The sequence below is a fragment of the Contarinia nasturtii genome, unplaced genomic scaffold, assembly GCF_009176525.2.
Source record: "Contarinia nasturtii isolate CC-2019 unplaced genomic scaffold, AAFC_CNas_1.1 Cnas_scaffold_1240, whole genome shotgun sequence".
Lineage (NCBI taxonomy): Eukaryota > Metazoa > Arthropoda > Insecta > Diptera > Cecidomyiidae > Contarinia > Contarinia nasturtii.
Genome location: NW_022198581.1, coordinates 5636777 through 5655561, shown reverse-complemented (window position 1 = coordinate 5655561; position 18785 = coordinate 5636777). Strand labels below are relative to the sequence as shown.

Below are 18785 nucleotides of genomic sequence, written 5' to 3'. Positions count from 1 at the left end.
TTGCCATTTTATTCACCTGCGGAACTTGAAAAGTTATATGGATTTGGTGCGGGCAAAAAAAATTCAAACGATTTCTTTTCTGGAATTATTTTTATTTCTTTTAAACAGAGCTAATGTATGAAAAACAATAACCTTAAAAATGCTTAAACCATATCACTCTATTAAAATAAAACTTTATTGATCACTCCTGCCGTCATTTGAATTCAGCTCAAATATTTGCGTATAAAAATTACATGATTTTTTAATGAGAAAATATTATCACAGTGTAAGTAAAGCAAGCAAATTGACGGTGAATCGAATCAATCATTAATAAATAAAACTTCATATACAATTTGGCATAGTTTTGAATGCATGAATGCAAACAATAACAATAAATGACTGTGACTGGTCACATTCTCATTATCGACTTATGCAATTTTGCTATATATAATATGATTATTGGTTGGTTATAAATAGATGTTTCCTAATTAATGTAGAACATCGCCCACTATTGGGTGGAAAAAACAAGAAGGATCTTTTTATGATGGAAATTAATGATTTTGTGTAAGAATCTATCGAAAAATTATGAAAAAAATCTATCGCCCCGATTTTGTCCCATGTTCAATCTTCCTGTGGCGAATTTTTCAAATATGAATCTTTGTTTGCTCTGATTATTTCTATTTAGTTATATTACATTATCCTTATGTCATTGTGAATGTTTAAACAAAAAAAAAATGATAACAATTGAAAATCAAAATTTTCCGAATGAATTTTCCTATGGAATGAAGTCGTGTGAATATGAATTTTTGTGATTTTATATATTCGTTTAACTCAAAATTCGACGCTTCAAAGACAAATATAATATTGTACGAAAAATGACAATGTACATTACTAAGAATGCCACTTCATTCCATAGATAAACTTTTTCAATACGCAAAAATCGAAGCAACACTTTTGGATCGTCAAAATGACAATAGACATCGCCACAGTCTAATTGAGCTCGATCATATCCGAAAACAGATAGCACAAGTGACACAACTCCAACACGAACAAACGACATTTTCATAATTGTATACATAGCCATTGGAATATCGGCGGCAAAGTCAAATCCATAAATCGCCAAACCAAGAAGCGGCGCAATTAGCAATGGTCCAACAACACTACCATTCTGAAAAGATTAAATTAAAAAAAAAAACAAGTTCAATACAAATCATATTTTTTTTTTTAACAATAGTGATGTTAAACCTACCGTTATACTGAATGTTGCTCCGATTGCAAGGCCCATACCTTCAGCTACAAATGAAACAATTAGGCCAATAATAGCATATAAACCAAAACGGAAATATTCAACCGGTAGACCACTCATCGAATAAGTCAATCCCAAAAATATTAAGTTGAATAATATCTGTAAATTGAGAATCATTGAATAAGATTTTACAACGGGCAAAAAATGTATTTTCATATCAAAACGCGCGCACGTGATTTCTCACAGATTCGAAGCATGTGCTCATTTTAAAATGTAGACTTTTAACAACAACAAAAAAAAACATAATCTATGTTGACCTTTGTTTCCAACAATTGTTTGAATAAACGAAAAACTGCGATAAAGAGTGCGTTTGTACATGTGCGTTTATACATGTCATATTTTCATATGAAGTGGAATTGTGTTCAAATATTTCGTTTGCTTCAGAATTTTGTTGAAAAGATAAAATTCGAAGCCGAGATCACGAGAAAAGGACGCGTTAACATTACTCACCTGGAATGGAATTCGAGACAAGGTCAATGCGGTATAGTATGGCAAAAGTGCATACCAACGATTGAAACACTCCTTTTTCAGTAGCTTCACCTCACTTGGATCTGCAAAGTAAAAAACAACATGCCTAATCAAATACGAGTTTGTTTTTTGTTTTATTCTTTTACGATCGTTGCATCGTTTAAAATAAGTTGCCTTCTACTAATTAGTAGTAATTATACTTAAGTACATTAAAATAAATTACGATCAACTTTCAACACTACATCTCCATCCGATGGCGAGTGCTCGATTGATGAATTTATCATCTTTAAATAATTAAAATATTTGCAAAAAAACGATCTCAACTTATACTTACATGCTAAAATAGGAACTATCATTTGTGTATAGGCCAAAAAGAATACAATTCCGATGCAAAATTTTAAATGATCAAACATTCTTTCGCCATCGTTAGCAGCCTTGAAAAATATTAAACCTGTAAAGAATGCAATTTAAAATGGTTTGAAAGAAGCTATTAGTTTGAAAGAAACAGAAAATACACGGCCACCGGATTATGTTTTTTACTTACCAAAAATGACACCGCAAAATACATGATGAAAGAGTTGAATGAGAAGAACCGATTTATTTCGCCAAATTTTCAACATCATAATTGAGAAGAGAACGGAAAATTGCCGAAAACCTGATACAGCATGATCATTCTGCATGAATTTCGTTAAGGCTTTCATTTTTTCGAGTAAAGCTCGGCTCTTTGATTTTGGTTTCTCCAGAAACATTGATGTCACAGCATTTTTCATATTTAATGATACATCAGCAAGAACATCGCTCAAATGGTTGCCAACGCATTCGACATTATCAATCGAACACATCAATTTTCCATTGTTCGTTTCGCGTGATAAGGCTGTTACAATTGTACCATCATCGCTATCGCATAATTCGATTATATAATCCGATGGATTGTAGTATGTTGGACAGTGAAGATTTAATTTACTCAGAAATGGTACTAAAACCGTTGGTCCACCTTGGAATACACATTGACCACGCGCCAACACAAATATATGATCGAATAAAGCGAATGTGGTTGCGGATGGCTGATGTATTGTGCACACAACCGTTCGGTTCTGTTTGGCTAAATTTTTCAATAAGCGAATGCATTGAGATGCTGTTACTTCGTCCAAACCGCTCGTCGGTTCATCTAAAAAAAATATCGTCGGATTTGCGACCAATTCAAGTGCGATTGATAAACGACGTCGTTCGCCGCCACTCAATTGATTAGCGTAGTTGGTTCGGCGATGATTTAAGTTCAGATTTTTCAAAATTTCATTAATAACCGGCTCATGATCTGTATTTGGCTTTAATTTTAAGTTGCATGCCATTTGCATAAGTTCAATGACACTCAGGTATGGCTGGTGATAATCTTCCTGTGTCAAATAACATGATGTCTTTCGATTCCTTATTATATTCCCACTTACACCAGACGTTCTAAACATGCACCAGAAGAAGTAGACAGAAAAAACAAACAGTGAGGTCTCTCACATATGACAATATCAAGACCGTATCATTTGAAATGATAGATAAAAAAATATATATTACCTCAAACCAGAGATTGCGTTCAGCAAGCTAGATTTTCCCGCTCCAGAGGGACCCATAATGGCACTTAATTGTCCATTTTTGAAAACTCCAGAAACCCCTTGTAGTAAACACTTTCTTTTCGAATCGGTGACTGTAATTAAACATTTTTATTTTATTTTTATGTGATCGTGCTACTGGCTTAAATTTCATTTATTCGCATATGAATACACAATGATGATCATTTGCAATGATGTATTGAATTTCAAGGTGTTCACATAAATCAATCAATAATAATGAGAATGGGCGAAATTAGGTTGATGGCTAAGCTCATCATCAAAAACCACACTGGCTCACAATCAAGAACAATATTAAGTAAGATATTCTATCAATCACGGAGAGAGAGAGAGAGAGAGAGAGAGAGAGAGAGAGAGGAGTGATATAATCAATAATAAATCAAATATACGTTAATATATGCAAAACATGAGATTAAATTAGCTGTCAATCGACCACCTCTGAATTCTCGAGTCCAAGTGATATAATTCCAAACGAGTTTGTGGTAGGCAAAGAATGAAGAGCCTCTGGTCGAACTCGTAATTTATATATATATAACAGGTTTACAACGAAATCATCTTAGATCTATTTTCGAATCTGCATCGAAAACAACGATCAAAAATACACCATCAAATGTAATACGAAGAATAAAAAAAGGAGAACAATGTTGCGTAAAATGGAAGTTTTTGTGCATCAAATGACGCTCAACCGTTTTTTATACGTAAATTCTTTAAATTATTAGCACATTTTGCTTTTGAATTGAGTTTTTTCAACTCAAATCCTCTTTCCATGACGTATCTCGATTTCTCATTTCATTTTACCGTATTTCATTTTTAAGTTATACGTTTGAATATTCAGCGAATTAAACCGAAAAAAAATCCACTTTTAATCCGAAAAGGGGAGACAAAAAACGATATAATTATATCACCCTGAGTGGAAATAAACACGGAATATGCATATAGTTCACACAGATGTAAACAAAAGATTACAAAAAAATGACAATGGCAAATAATAATCATTGTGTGTTGTGGCGAAAGAGCAAAGAAGAAGAAGAAGAAGAAGAAAAAGAGAAAATTCATCTGCTAAATTAAAATCGCTAGAAAACTTATGTAAAATAATGAGTAATAAAATATAACATTTGTACGTACCTGAACGTGAATTCACTTTAACGGTGTAAACAACATCTTGAAATTCAACGTCTTTCGACATGTTCACCATTGTTTTCAATCGTCACTAATATCAGAAAGTCTTATTTAACGGTTACGTTGCTTACATTCACGTCACGGATATCGTTACTGTCGATTCTTCAAAATTTAATTGTTTTTTTTTTTTTTGTAAAAAAAATCAGCTTCTTTTTCAGATTAGTGCAAGTATTTGTAGTTCATTTAATTTAACCTGTAACCAAAGATAAAACAAAAACACATTATTTAATCATTTAAATTTGATTTGCTGTGGAAACGTGAGATTTTACATTTTATGCAAATAACTAGATTTGAAATGTTTAGTAAATTTTTAGTTGTTTACACAGTTTCATTTAATGATCATTCAAAATTCAACTATTTTTGAATAATATTTCATCACAATGTATTCTTTTTCAACTTTGAATTAAATTGATTATCATCGTTAATTACTTTTATTGGTATGATATTTCCTTTCTAAACACTTTCAGCTTGGTTAACACAATTAAAACTGACAATATATCAGCATTGAATATTTACGATTCTGCGGGTTAAACGATATAATTGTCACACCGACAGTGTGTGTCTTGCGCGATGAATATGCGATGGCCGAATGAAGTAATGAACGAACTGATGTGCGAAAATCGTTTAAATTTGACGCTGGCATTCAACTGGGTTGATAATTCCAAACCAGTTCCATGTGCGATGATTTTCGTTAAACATAAACACATTCTCTGCTCAGTGTGTTTCTTCGTTCCTGTGGTTGAACAGAGGAAACCGAATAATTTCCTATAAACCACTATTTGCTTCATGTAAGTTAACCACTCCATTTCGTCCATGTACTGTATGAGTGGCAGTTTTGATTATTTTCGAAGCACGTCATTCGTTTAATCAGATTTGTGGTTTCTTATTGAACGTCTCGGACGAGAATAAAGCGAAAAATTTCCAAAAAATTTATCGATTGTTAGAACAAAAGTTCATACTCAATGTAACCACAAAAAAAGTTTTATTGGACTTTTCGATCAAAAGTGTCTTTTGTCTCTTTAAATGACGCAGTCTTTTCATCACATAAAACCACAAAAGATTGACATGCACTTTGTACATTAAGCGTTTCACATAAAGTATAGACCGATTTTTAATTGATGATAAACAATTCTTAAATCATTACGCTAAAAAAAAAAACATTAATGGTTTCTATGCAAATAAGTGTAATAAAAAAAATCACACCAAACACTTTGACACTTTGACTCTGCGGTAAAATGATCAAGTCTCAATCAAATGAATATTATACATTGATTCAAAGAAAGAGTGCGTCGGTTTATTTCATACATTTTCAATGGCTACTGATTTGCGATAATTTTGCTCAATATATTTTTAGAAAATAAATGACAGACACAAAACAAAATTAAATGTGTCCATTCAAAAATTATCTTTGTATAGAAACGAGTCCGAAACCGCAAAATGATTGTGATATATTTGCGGTTTTATTGCATTTTTTTTAAATTTCAAATGATAACAGTTTTTTTTATTGGTCAATCGAATGCAACATTTTGAAAAGGACTTTACGTACTATTAGATGAATTAATGACAACCGGAATGAATAAGGATTAAGATTCTGACTCAAGTGTTTGTGCCATTTCGGGCATAACATTTGGACAATAAATATCATTTTATTATTGTTGTCCGACGAAACAAATCTTCAACCACGCAACTCTCGTCGATTCTTAACTCTCTTTTTTTCTTATTTACTTAATAAAACGCAACGAAAACAATGCAAATCTTCACACTTTATTGAGTACAAAGTTGCGAACAAATGATTGAATATACAAAAAAATTCATTAATAAAAATTAATTGATCTTTTGTGTCTGCTATTTGAAAAATCTCTTTTTCATACATTTTTTTTATTTCGTTTAATTAAGATAATATAAAAGATTCGTTATTTGTTCAGAGCCCCAAAACATGAATCTCTCCAGCCAGCATAAAATTACCGGATAAAATATGCTACGTGATCGAATGCCGCATGTCTATTTTGCGATAGATTTTTTTCTCGTAAATTTATCGAATGGAAGAAAATGATCATAAGTTTCATGAATAATCATTATGAGACTATTGACGTAACGAAATACCCAAAAATTCTCAGTTTCTAATGAGTTCGATTTTACAACCACGCGCGATTATTGAAACTCCGCAAATAATGAATAAAAAAAAACGAATCTTGTTTCTTGGGGCCAACCTATCCGTTCCATTATCATTTCAAAATATATAACAAGAATGTGTATTCTATGACTTTATAACGAACGTATCATACGTCACATGTTCATAGCTACTATTCTGTCCGTCCGGCAGAATTTAACAATTCAACGTCAAAAAAAAATCACATTATTAATTGTTTGGAAGGTTAAAAGTTCAAAACAAGTGCCGAAATTTATCAAAATATAATTGATTCAAAGTGTCGGTCGTATCACATATTAACGAATCAGACACGAAAGCATAATGCACGACAAAACATTTCAACTAATTTGTAATTCACAATATTAACACATAATAATTTCGTTTTACATCATCAATTGTAATCATTGTCATTCGTATTGAATAAGATTTAAGCCTTATTTTCCTATTTAAAACACACAGTTTTAATTTCTATAAATAGTGCATTATGTAAAAAAAATATGTTTTTAACATTGAACGAAAACGAATGTTTAACTTTTCCCGGTACAAAAAATACCGAAACAATATTGGTGTAAAATGGTCTTTAAAAAAGATTCAAAAACTATTTAAAAAAATAATTTTCTCTTGGAAAAGAATTGTTCCAAATTTTTGATTAAAAAAAACACCCAACAGCTTCTTTGATTATTTCTGTTGAACAATGAATACTATCTACTTGAATTATTAAAGACGTGCTTTTGTGAGTGTACTGAAAATCATCACATTCAAGTGCGTACACGTGCAAGAAATTCTTTCGGACTATTGTATTTTTTCTGCTCTTAATTTGATCGTACCACAACAAATGGAATCATTAGCAAACGAACGATGTACGTCACTGTATTTCAAATGTGACTTGGTCACCGATTCATTTTTTTGGTAGACGATTTTTTTGGTCTGTTAAAAACATGTAAATGTTTGAAATTTACTAAATCGGAGTAGTCGGCCAATGATTCGTTTGGAATAAAAACTGCTTCATCATGATCGTCAAATTCGTATTACCCAATCCAAATCATTTCAAATCCTGTTTATAAATCAGGATGATAAATAAAGTTTCTAAAGAAAAGTTCGTATTTGGCGGTTTTACGTTTCCATTTAACTTGAATTGCTCTGAAAATGATGTTTTCCCATTTGTTTTTGTTGTTATTGAAGGTTTGAAAATGATGCGCAAACAATTTGGTGTATTGTGCTTTCCCAAAAGCAATCACATTTAATTGAGCCCAAGCAATGATTGCTCTTTTTTTGTTTCGTTATTATCGATAGTTCCAATGAAATGTTTGTGATTTGCATGATGTCCGTGTGATTGAAATCTTACAATGAGAAAGGCTATAGATTGATAGTCGATTGTCATCATTTACAATATGATTTCGATTAATTGTCTCGTTCCGTATGAATCATATGATTATAACGTTTTCGAGATTTTCCTTTTTCATTTCGGTTCGTTGATCGATACAAGTTGCATATCGTTTTTTTTTATCGAATGAATTGCAAGCTGCACTACTTCCTACTAGACTTCGGCGTTTCTCTTATCTGTGGTGTTTCTATTCTTATCTAAAATTATAACGTGGTTTTTTCCGGTATATTATTATTAAACAAATTTTACGTAAAAATTCTGCCACAAAAGTGAAGATGATTTGGAATCTTCTCGAAATGCAATAAATTTTCAATTCGGTTCTCTTTTCAACTGTATTCTTCAATGGGATGTATCATCATCGAATGCATTTACGGCTGTTTTTGTTTTCTTTCGTCGTAAGAGAGAGAGTTTGAATGCCCTTCTCCAAAGACTGGATATTCTACATGACTTTATTTCAAGTTCAAGGTTAAACACTGTTAAATTTTTTTATTTTCCGCCGAATGTGTATATTGCTAACCACAAGCGAATAATATTTCATTTATCATCACGCTTGGCTGGAACACTTTTTTTTTGCTACTTTTGTTGCACGAAAAATAAAATAAATGAACTTTTTTCAAAACTTCAAAACAAACAAAATGTGTGTCTGTTTAATTTTATCTGTTGCAAAACATCAATTCATCCGAAATTCCTGTTCGGCACTGAGCCAACGTCACAGACAGAAAGAGAAAATAAAAATAACCAATACTTTTAATATGCACAATAACAATACCACTAATTCAGAAGTTTGGCAAAAAAATTTCAGTTCCGATTTATGTGTGCAGTCGACCGAAAAATATACCCAATTCATAGTAACGAAAAATAGCGCGCAAAGTTCAAAGTTCTTTTTGGAAGAATAGTCGAAAACTTTAATAGGGCATTGACCATATATATATTCACACACACGGGTGATTGTTAGTCTATTTTGTTCACACTTTCATCTATGCTAGAAAACAACACACTCGTTAGTAAACGTTGTGCTTTTGCAAATTTTTCGCTATCTACGCTAAATTATTCGCATTTAATTTTCCATTCGCAAATGTTTGAAATGGATTTTTATTGAAACGTTGCTGTCATTTCATCCGTAAAATTTTGATTTAATAACACAATATAATGACTAAATGACATAGATTGCTTCAATTTAATGGTTGGCTTGTGTTGACCAGATATAAAAAAGAGCCATTTCGCTTCAGAATTTTATGTATTTAATTGTTCATCTAAATTAATGAGCTCATTGGATGCATAAAAATCCAAAACAAAAAAAATTGGTAATTGACTTTATCCATTAAATCTCGAAAATGTCAAAGGCATGGGGACATTTCAAGATCGTGACACCTAATCCTTCCGTTGGATATATCTTCCGTAAATAGCACACAAATGTATAAGCGTCATTTAACGATTCAATTTGAATTTTTTGGTTTTTTTGAGCATGAAAACGGCTTATAAATAAATGTATATTCTTCATTTCATTCCATTTTGAAAGCCTAATAACATTCACTGCAGGTTAATACGGTAAAGTAATAATATTTTATTTCAATGAAATTTTTTTTTCTTCATTACAGCAGAAGGTTTTTATTTGGCAACATAATTAAATGTTTGTAATGGTGATCGCATCGAAACATTCGATATCGAATCAAAACTATACTTTCATGGTTTTGAAATTTTGCGAAATTGCACATTTTTCCATAAATTCTCCCTTAATTGATCTATTATTAAACCGAGAAAAAATACATACATGTTACGTAAAATATCGCACCGAAATTACAGCGAATGTGAAAAAAAAAACACAAACATTAATAATGTACGATCGTTTTGTAAATGATAAATCTATCGGTAAATTCAAAAGTAATGTACGTTTTTTTCCCTTTATTTCTCTACATAAACGCATTTTTTCGCGATTCACGAGTTACACAAAAAAAAATTATGTAAGATCTTTGTTGTTGTTGTTGTTTTTTTGGAGAGACTATAAAAGAACCACAACATCGTAAATTCGTAATGTCATTGAGTCGTCTGCATTAATTCGCATTCCACATACAATATTGTTAATCAGATCTGTAGTTGTATCTCTTTTCACATAGTCGATTTCAAAAGCCCCTTGAAATTGCAGCGCATTTTCTATTCTCTTTTCAACTTTCGCTTTCGTTTTTTTTTTATATATATTTTTCTCATTTTTTGATTGATGCACACTCATATTCAGTATTTTGTAATATCATTTGTTGCAACAGTTAATTTTGTTTTGCATTTTCTCGTAGTCTTCGCAGCATGAATGAATTTAAAATTTCAATTTTTTTTTCAATTTCAATTGTATTCAACTAATGTTCTAATGTTACATTATTATTACTACTTACGATTTGTATATATCGATCAAAGAAAGTATCGTGGTCAGCACTTTGCATGAGCTATATATAAAATGCACTGTTATCCAGACAAGTCAAATGAGACGTTTTCCGTCATGCATTGTACGCTTTTTCGAATCGATAAAATGATATGTAAATTGTATGGCGTAGGGAATCAATCTGTACAAATGTTGCATTTGATTGACAATTGTTAACAAAGCATTTGTGACAATGAATTTATTTCGCATCAAAAATGAATGACGTTCTTGTTGTTTTCATTTAATGAATGACTTTCAGGAATTTCATTGGTGTGGCATTTCCTCACCGAAGTCAAAAAAAAAAGATGAAACTTGAGAATGGACAAGCTTTTAAGGTGGCTGCCCGATTTTTTGTTTCTTTAACATATTTCGAGCCAATAAACTTAGATAGCAGGTGTGCACCGGTAGATTGATAGCAGCAAATTATGATAATAGTGTCATATTTAGATGTCGATGGCATCGATACCAGTGGATCGACCTTCTACAAAAACCTGCTGACTTTAAATTTATCGCCGTTTTATCGTGTTGAATATAATAAATTTATTGATGTTTTTACACTGAATGAATCATTTCCGGTTCGATCATGTGTGATGTGTGTGTGTGTACACACCTGTATCACTTGAGATCATCAATCAAAACAATTTCTTATAAGCTAGTTAAATGTGACGATTTGAAATGTATTATGTTGAAAATCATCTATTAATTTATTGCGTAAAGAAGTCCATCGGATTTCATATCTATTGTGTGCATATTGACGATATCGATGATGATGAAAGCGAAAAATTCAATACTGACAGTACAGTATTTAGACTTTTATTTCGGTCTGAAAATAACAGGAAAGTTTCTCATACAAAAGCACTTAATAAATTATATATTTATATCTAAATCGAGTTCTTTTTGCATATCTCGTGAGCGAAATGTGATTATATCGTAACTAAAACACCGCAATGCAATTAATTCCAGAAATAGCTGCAATCATATTTTATTGTACATCCACACACACACACACACATATACAAATTACGAATCGGGAAGAATTATTATTTTGACGCAATCATTTTTGCATTGATGACATAATAAATATTGCGATGATTAAAATTGACGTGTTAGCACACTTAATTAAATCGCTGTATTTGGACTTAATGTCATGATATGTGATATCACTATCGTCTCGTTTGTTTCTATCGATCAGGTAATGTCAGTGATGTGAATGTGCTACAATCATACATGGAATATAATGAATGTGAAAATGAGTTGTGACACTATTTAATTAATATTTATTTAAACATTTATTTTGATATCATCAAACAGACGCTTAGATTGAGCGATTGTTGTAGGTTCAGGTGTTCCGTTTTCAACATAATCGTTCTAGTTATTTTTTCATCATTATTGATAAATATTTTCTTCTGAATTATTTTTATTGTTCCGAGAATTTTTAATTATTCTTTATGTTTTCCATAAAAAAAGAAAATAAATATATTGCCATGGGCTCATGTCTTCTTCTCAGTTATTCGTGTATTTAATTGACTCCGTTATTAATTAATTACATTTACAGTTCCATTCAAAATGCAAAATGTTATTAGATATATTCACTATTTTTTTATTTTATTTAAAGCTATTTTTTCTCATGCAAATTGAATTCATGAGAACGAGCCAGTAGGTAATTTAATTTGTGGCATCAATTTTTTGCGAGTCAAATGTTTCAATACGATGAGTTTAGGTCAAATTACTTATTCAAATAATGTGATGGTCAGCAGAAGATTCTAGAATCCTAATGTTGAATTGAATGGAAAAAATTTCAAATTAAAAAAATAAATACAAACACACGAAACGGTCTCAGCGCTGTTATTAAGACAAAAAAAAAAATATGTGCAAACGTTCGTGAGACAACGTTACATGTGTATAGAAAAAAACATATGCTACGAATCGGGCTAAGAATTGTGCATTGAAGACAAAAAAAAAAGAATATTCCATGCACACTAAAACCGTTTAAAAACCACGGCCATATATGGTAAATTGAATTTGCGATCAAATTGCATTTAAGTGGTGTTGTATGCGAATAGATCGATGGCGATGAAATCTGGTCAACATATTATAAATTTGTACATAAATGAGTATAGAATACATTTTGATCAATAGCAACAGCGCTACTTCCAGTTTTTTTTTTGTTATTCATGTGCAGTGCAGTTAAGTTCAAGTAAGTGCATTTAAAGACTGTGTATGATTCAGAACCAAAGAGTATTTTTTGGTATTATGTCAATAAATAATGTTCACTTTTTTATTCGATTGATTTTGTAAAGAAAACTAAATGGCCTTCGGGGCCAAATAAAATCGAGAATCAAATAAAAGTGATGAAAAAAATTACAATGAACGTTTAACTATTCGGCTTACTTGTGCCATATTGACCATTCGTTTCACACTAAATTTAAAAAAAAAAACTGGCCAAAAACAAACAATAATAACCAAATGAAATATAAACCAATGAACGCAATTTATCATAATGAAATCAAATACATTTTTTTTTCTTTTTGCGGCCTTCAAAGCCGAATCAATGTATGCCACACAAAATATACAAGAAATGTTGCGCTAAATTAACCGACCCAAACTTCAAGTAGATAAGTGAACAATGTGCGCGATCAACATATATAAGCTAGATGTTATTCGCAACCGCTTCGTTTTAAACCATCGATAGATATTCTAGACGTTTCGAAGTTGAAGTGTGTCTTGAGTAAACTATTTCAAAAATGCCGGTGTGTGTGTGTGCACAAGACGTAAATACGAGTAAATACGAGTTTACCATGCGCAAGTGCATTGTATAAAGCAATCAACAACAGTACACAGTGTATACAATTTAATTTATATCGTTATAAATTCATGATTTCTGTGATTTTATGAAAAATTACTATTATAAATATATTGTTTGCATGAAATAATAATAATAATAATATCAATTGTGAATCACAATTATTACAATTTTGTTTCATTTTTTTATTACGATTGTTTGGCGTTGAAAGTAGATTACAATTATTACTGTGGCGAGATTTGAGATCAGTTTACAGCTGATGCTATTTACAATTTCCAAATAACAAACTTTCCCTTGTCGATACCAACAGTTCCTATGTCATTGTCAATGCAAATACGCAATACACATAATATATATTTTATTAGATGTGATAATGTTGATCATCAATCATTAGAATTCCAGGAAACAATATGGTCCATGTTAGTACGTTGTATTGCTTAATCAGTTAGTGATTAGACGACTTTAGTAATGAATAGTTGCAACCCATTCACACTTTAGCGACTAATCGGTTTGTATAGTTTATTTAGTTAATGAAGAGAAGCGCAAATGAATTATTATGTACGTAGATAGACTTTTTTCTTTCTTTCATTCTCTCTCAATGGTAAATAATTCATTATCGTAAATCTTGACGCAACGGATACAACTGCATTTTTTTTATCATCATTATAATTTTCTATATAATCATTGGCAGTATAATAATACAAATTCCAATTTTTAAACATTGTTCCATGGTGTGGAATTGCAAAAATAATTGCAGTTGGATTGACAATATAAGTGTCTTGTGGAAGTGGGGCTTTTTCTAGATGTTCATAGAACCTTGATTTCTACTGAAGTTTGTTGATTCGCTTAGTCCAAAACTCGATTAATGGCAATGTATATTGAAAACATATTTTCTAGACGTTTCCACGGGTGGAAGGAGAGAGAAACATGGTTAATTTCTGGTTTTTTTCTTGGTTGTCGTAGCAAAAAATAGCAATGGCACAAGAAGATTGATCGAGAAATACAATTACAAAATTTGTTATAAACCCAAAATAGAAAACCGTTTAGAAACTGAAACGAATGGAGAAAAACGCATGCATGTAAAATTGTGCGTTCTCAATGTATTGATTACCGGTCTGTCAAGTCGGATTGAAGCATTTGCACGTAAACTTTAAGCTATTAGCCATAAACTCTTTTTTTTTTCTTATGTATTTGTAACGATTTCATACAGTAAATGCCATGGAAGTAATAATTATTTACATTTATTAAGTGGGCAAGAGCGAGATCGACTTTATGAAACTATGTTTTATTAATAATACCCCCTTGGTACCAACAAGAATTTAACAACTAAAAATTCGACGACAAAAAAAAATAGACATGAGATGCGAGGTAGAAATCATCGATTAAACATGTGCGTCGTTCATACCACACAGTGTGTACAAATTACAATTTGGAATGACCGAGAATAAAACCGTTGCAACACTCATTTATGACGATTAATATTGAGTGCAGCGGCATTAAGTGCCCACTAAAAAAAATGAAAATACTGTCATTTATACAATTTGAACTGCACCGCTTCGAGTAATCCGTCAATTTTAAAACCACAACCCAAACACTTGGTGATGTTTTTTCTTCAGTAAATTTATCATCAGCACGACGATACGGTGTTTTTTTTTTTTTCAATTTTTTTTATGTTATCATAATTATTATCGAGTTAATAAACAAATTGAGTTAATTACATACAACAACCAAGTGTATGTTATTGAATATTTTAAGAAATGAAAGAATATTCAATGCATTTCAATATACACACGGAAGGTGCAGAGGGATTAAAGTCTGCAAAAGGGCATATTGCTATCTATAGATTAATGCTTAACACCGAATGTCATTAATTTCTTTAATTAAATGCTCAATAATAATAATAATCACATGCAAAACGTTGAAACCAAACAATTATGGTTAAAAAGGTCATCAAGATATGTTTAAAAAAAGAATTGAACAATAAACATCGACTGTTGATTTTCGGACAAAGTTGTGAATGTGGAAGGATATCAACAATTTGGCAAAATTATCATACATCTCATCTGATAATGTATAACGGTATTTTGTTTTACTTCAGTTTCGGTACGTTCAACTCAAATCAAATGTTTTTAAAATGTTAAAATTAGAATCTAAGAGTGTCACATTGACATCATGCCACGGCAATGTCTGACAATAAAATCGTACACGCAATATTCAAATTAAAAACAATGAAAATCGAAAATATTTTTGTAACAATAATAATTATAAAATGCAACAACAAAACAAATTGTGTGTGATTTCGGGTCAATTCCCCTTTTTTTTCTAGCAGACACAGACCTATTTATCATTCATTAATTCATTCAAGTCAGTAAACAACATCTAGCGACAGAGATAGAAAAAACGTGTCAGCTGTTAAAGTTTAAAATATATCTTTGGCCATATGCTATTTTCGTTGTCTCTTTTAATGATGTCCAAGACTAAGTAGACAAGCAATAAACTTGAGTTTTATAGTAAAAGTCATGATTCACGATGGGATCAATCGCAAAAAAAAAAATAGAATCATGTATGAGAGAGAGAGAGAGAGAATAAAACACGATAACAAACTAACTGCAATCATATTGATCACGATTTATGTATATATTTGGAAGGAGTTGAGAGGAAAAATCGCAAGCCCCAGCAATAATAGTGTGCAAAGCATATCATATGGTTCGTATCAATTTTTATCGATATGATACATACGTCACATCTTTACAATTTGCATACATTTCGTCAGGAATGTTTAAATCGAGTTTTTTTTTTGGTCGTTCATTCTGATTTTGTCGACAATACATATTATGTTTACAAGAAAATGTCGCACTTCGTAAACGCGAACAACAAAGAGTGAGACACACGACCGGTTCGCTGAGATTAGAACCGATGGCAAAACAAATTCTTGTTGTTGTACACATTAGAAAAATATTTGTGTTCTATTCGATGTGTGTGACGCAAATTGTTAAAGTATTTTTTTTTTCTATTTACTTTCACTTTAATTTTTTTCTTCAAGAAAATCTTGTTTTTTTTAGGCAAAAATATTGATCCACCTTCGCTTTCTTTTGAAAAAAAAAAATTACTTTCTTTTTCTCTACATGCACGAAATCAATAAGACCATATTTGCTTTGTTTAGAAATTGAAACAATGTTGAGGTAGGATTTAAATTCATAGTGATGTTACGTGTAAAATATCATAATTTTTGTTGAAAAAAAAAAGCTGGCGTCAACCGTCTACCAAGTGCAAAACCAAAACGACGATTTATTGATTTTCGAACAGAATGGGAAGATAGATTTTTTAGCATTAGTTTTAAATTGAGTTTTAGTATGTAAATGAATTTAAAACAATGTTGAGCACTTGGAAAATGGTAACGAAATTTTTTTGAAATCACAAATACTCATTTCAATTGCAAATGATCTTTTGAACAATTACGATTCGATTGAATGGCTTTTTTTCTACAAACAACTACAATATGTTCCGCAAAAATAAACGAAATGATACGGTTAATTTTGGTGTTATCACGGACTTTGACATCAATTAAGTGTGATTGGTTCAATTTTTTTTAATGAAATTCCAATCGATGATGTATTTATTTCTTTGCACGACCAGAGAGCACACATCGGCCCAATGGGTATTGAGTAAACGACCACATATTATGATATGTGTTTGTACGCGGTACGCAGATTTTTATGTAACCTAATTAGATATTTGTATTTACTATTTGCGTTATATATTGTGCTGATGTTCAAAACACTGTTATCGAATTGAACTTCGCCTGAACAATTTTTTTTTCTCTTCCACAACTATTTCACTTCAGATTAAATAAATCACTCAATTGACTGTCATTTAAAGACCGTTCTTTTTTTATAGATGAGCCAATGAACCATGGGTCACTTACCTTCTTCAAATTTTATTCGAATGATGCTGCTGCTGATCACATAAAATGTATTATAATTGATTTTTCACACAACTTTTCTTTAAACTTTCTTTTTAATAAAAATTAATTAACGTTGCTCACTTCAATAAAATTCATACGCAAACAAATTATTTCTCTTTGTCTTTTTCCTTTTTTTTCCCTATTTGCAGAATTTCGATCGAAATAAAACACACTCATCCAAACAGGAAAATTTGTAATACTTTCCAAATCGATTCCAATCGTTTTGATTCAAATTTTAAATGAAATTGATTTTATATGTCATTTAAACGGGCCACGAAAAAAAAATGTAAATTTTTGAACAATTAAAACAACAAACGCGCTTAAATATCCGTCCGTTACAGAGATGTTTAAAACGGAATTTAATTGAAAGTCAATCGATGTTCAGTAGTGTGGTGTTTCAGTTGAGGTGTGCTGTCTTCAGTGTGTTGTATGCGAATGAACGTTAACATATACTGCGTCTCAGTATATAGTATCTTGATCACAGCAGTCGAAAGCAAACTGGCCTTTATGCTGTGTTCAACGCAATTTTTTTTTTTATTTAATATAAAAAAAATAAGCAACAACTACACGATCTTTGTTATGTTTTTTCTTTTTAATTTTCTTCTGTGCGCTCAACTGTGCTGTGGCAATAATTGTACCGATGTTTGTCGGTGCGTCTTTTCTCTCGTCTGTAATTGCCGTTTGTTCACATCAAATTGCTTTTATTGTTGTCAATCTTAAACTATGATAGGCCATTTTACTTGAAACATTTGCAATAGTTGTCGGATTACATACGATTTCTGTTTACAGCACCAGCACCAGCACCACCATGTTAAAACATAAAAGCTGTGTATGTAACACAGTGGAATAAACCCAATCTCTCTTTTTTTCTCTTAGCTTGCATACAAAGCACATCCGATTGACGCGTCTATAAACGCATTTTTGTTTACTTTCTTATTGCATAGAAATTGCACATTATGTGTAAACCTTATGGCCTGATTATATGTTTGAGATTTTTCTTAACACAATCAATCGAAAATGCCATTAGTTTCACTGATAAATTGAAGTTTTTACCAAGAGAAAAACCTATTTCATTATATCCGGAAATTCAAGATTTTTTATACTTGGTGTGTCTTTGGTCCACTTTAAAGTAGTTTTATTTTTATCCAGTGTGTAACACTTTACCTATAATTTAGTATTTATCGAGAATGCTGCGCTGACAGGTCTCGATCGACAATTAAAATGGTTCTTGATCTTGCTAAAGTGTCTGCGATTCAGTTTTAAGAATCGTATTCTATGTGTCTTAAACGATTTAATGGGGACGTAATCGTACTGGATCATTTAACGCAATTGATATGCATACACGTGCACATTGTTTTAAATGAAAGGAAATTTTATTCGTGGATTATAGGTATTTTATTTGTATATTTGTGATTAGTTGTTACATATATCAGATATTTCAATTAATTATTTTGCGTCACACATTATTCTCGCACTGATTTCGTGTTCTCTTTGCTGAACGGTGTACTCATAGGTAACATCTTT

General features: G+C 31.2%; 1 protein-coding gene across 2 annotated transcripts; it reads right to left on the bottom strand.

Moving 5' to 3' along the window:
* Window positions 1-71: 71 nt before the first annotated feature.
* On the bottom strand, window positions 72-17269 carry LOC116345102 (ATP-binding cassette sub-family G member 1). 2 transcript variants are annotated; one of them, XM_031774160.1, is made up of 8 exons: window positions 17223-17269; window positions 4498-4744; window positions 3320-3449; window positions 2298-3208; window positions 2088-2204; window positions 1736-1836; window positions 1229-1384; window positions 72-1147 (listed from the first exon to the last, which is right to left on the bottom strand). In XM_031774160.1, exons 2-8 carry the CDS (start codon window positions 4565-4567, stop codon window positions 806-808), a joined length of 1827 nt encoding a protein of 608 aa, XP_031630020.1. In that variant the 5' UTR covers window positions 4568-4744; window positions 17223-17269; the 3' UTR covers window positions 72-805. The 2 variants fall into 2 exon arrangements, with proteins under 2 accessions (XP_031630020.1, XP_031630021.1); XM_031774161.1 differs by lacking the exon at window positions 17223-17269 and adding an exon at window positions 10469-10775.
* Between the last annotated feature and the right edge of the window lie 1516 nt (window positions 17270-18785).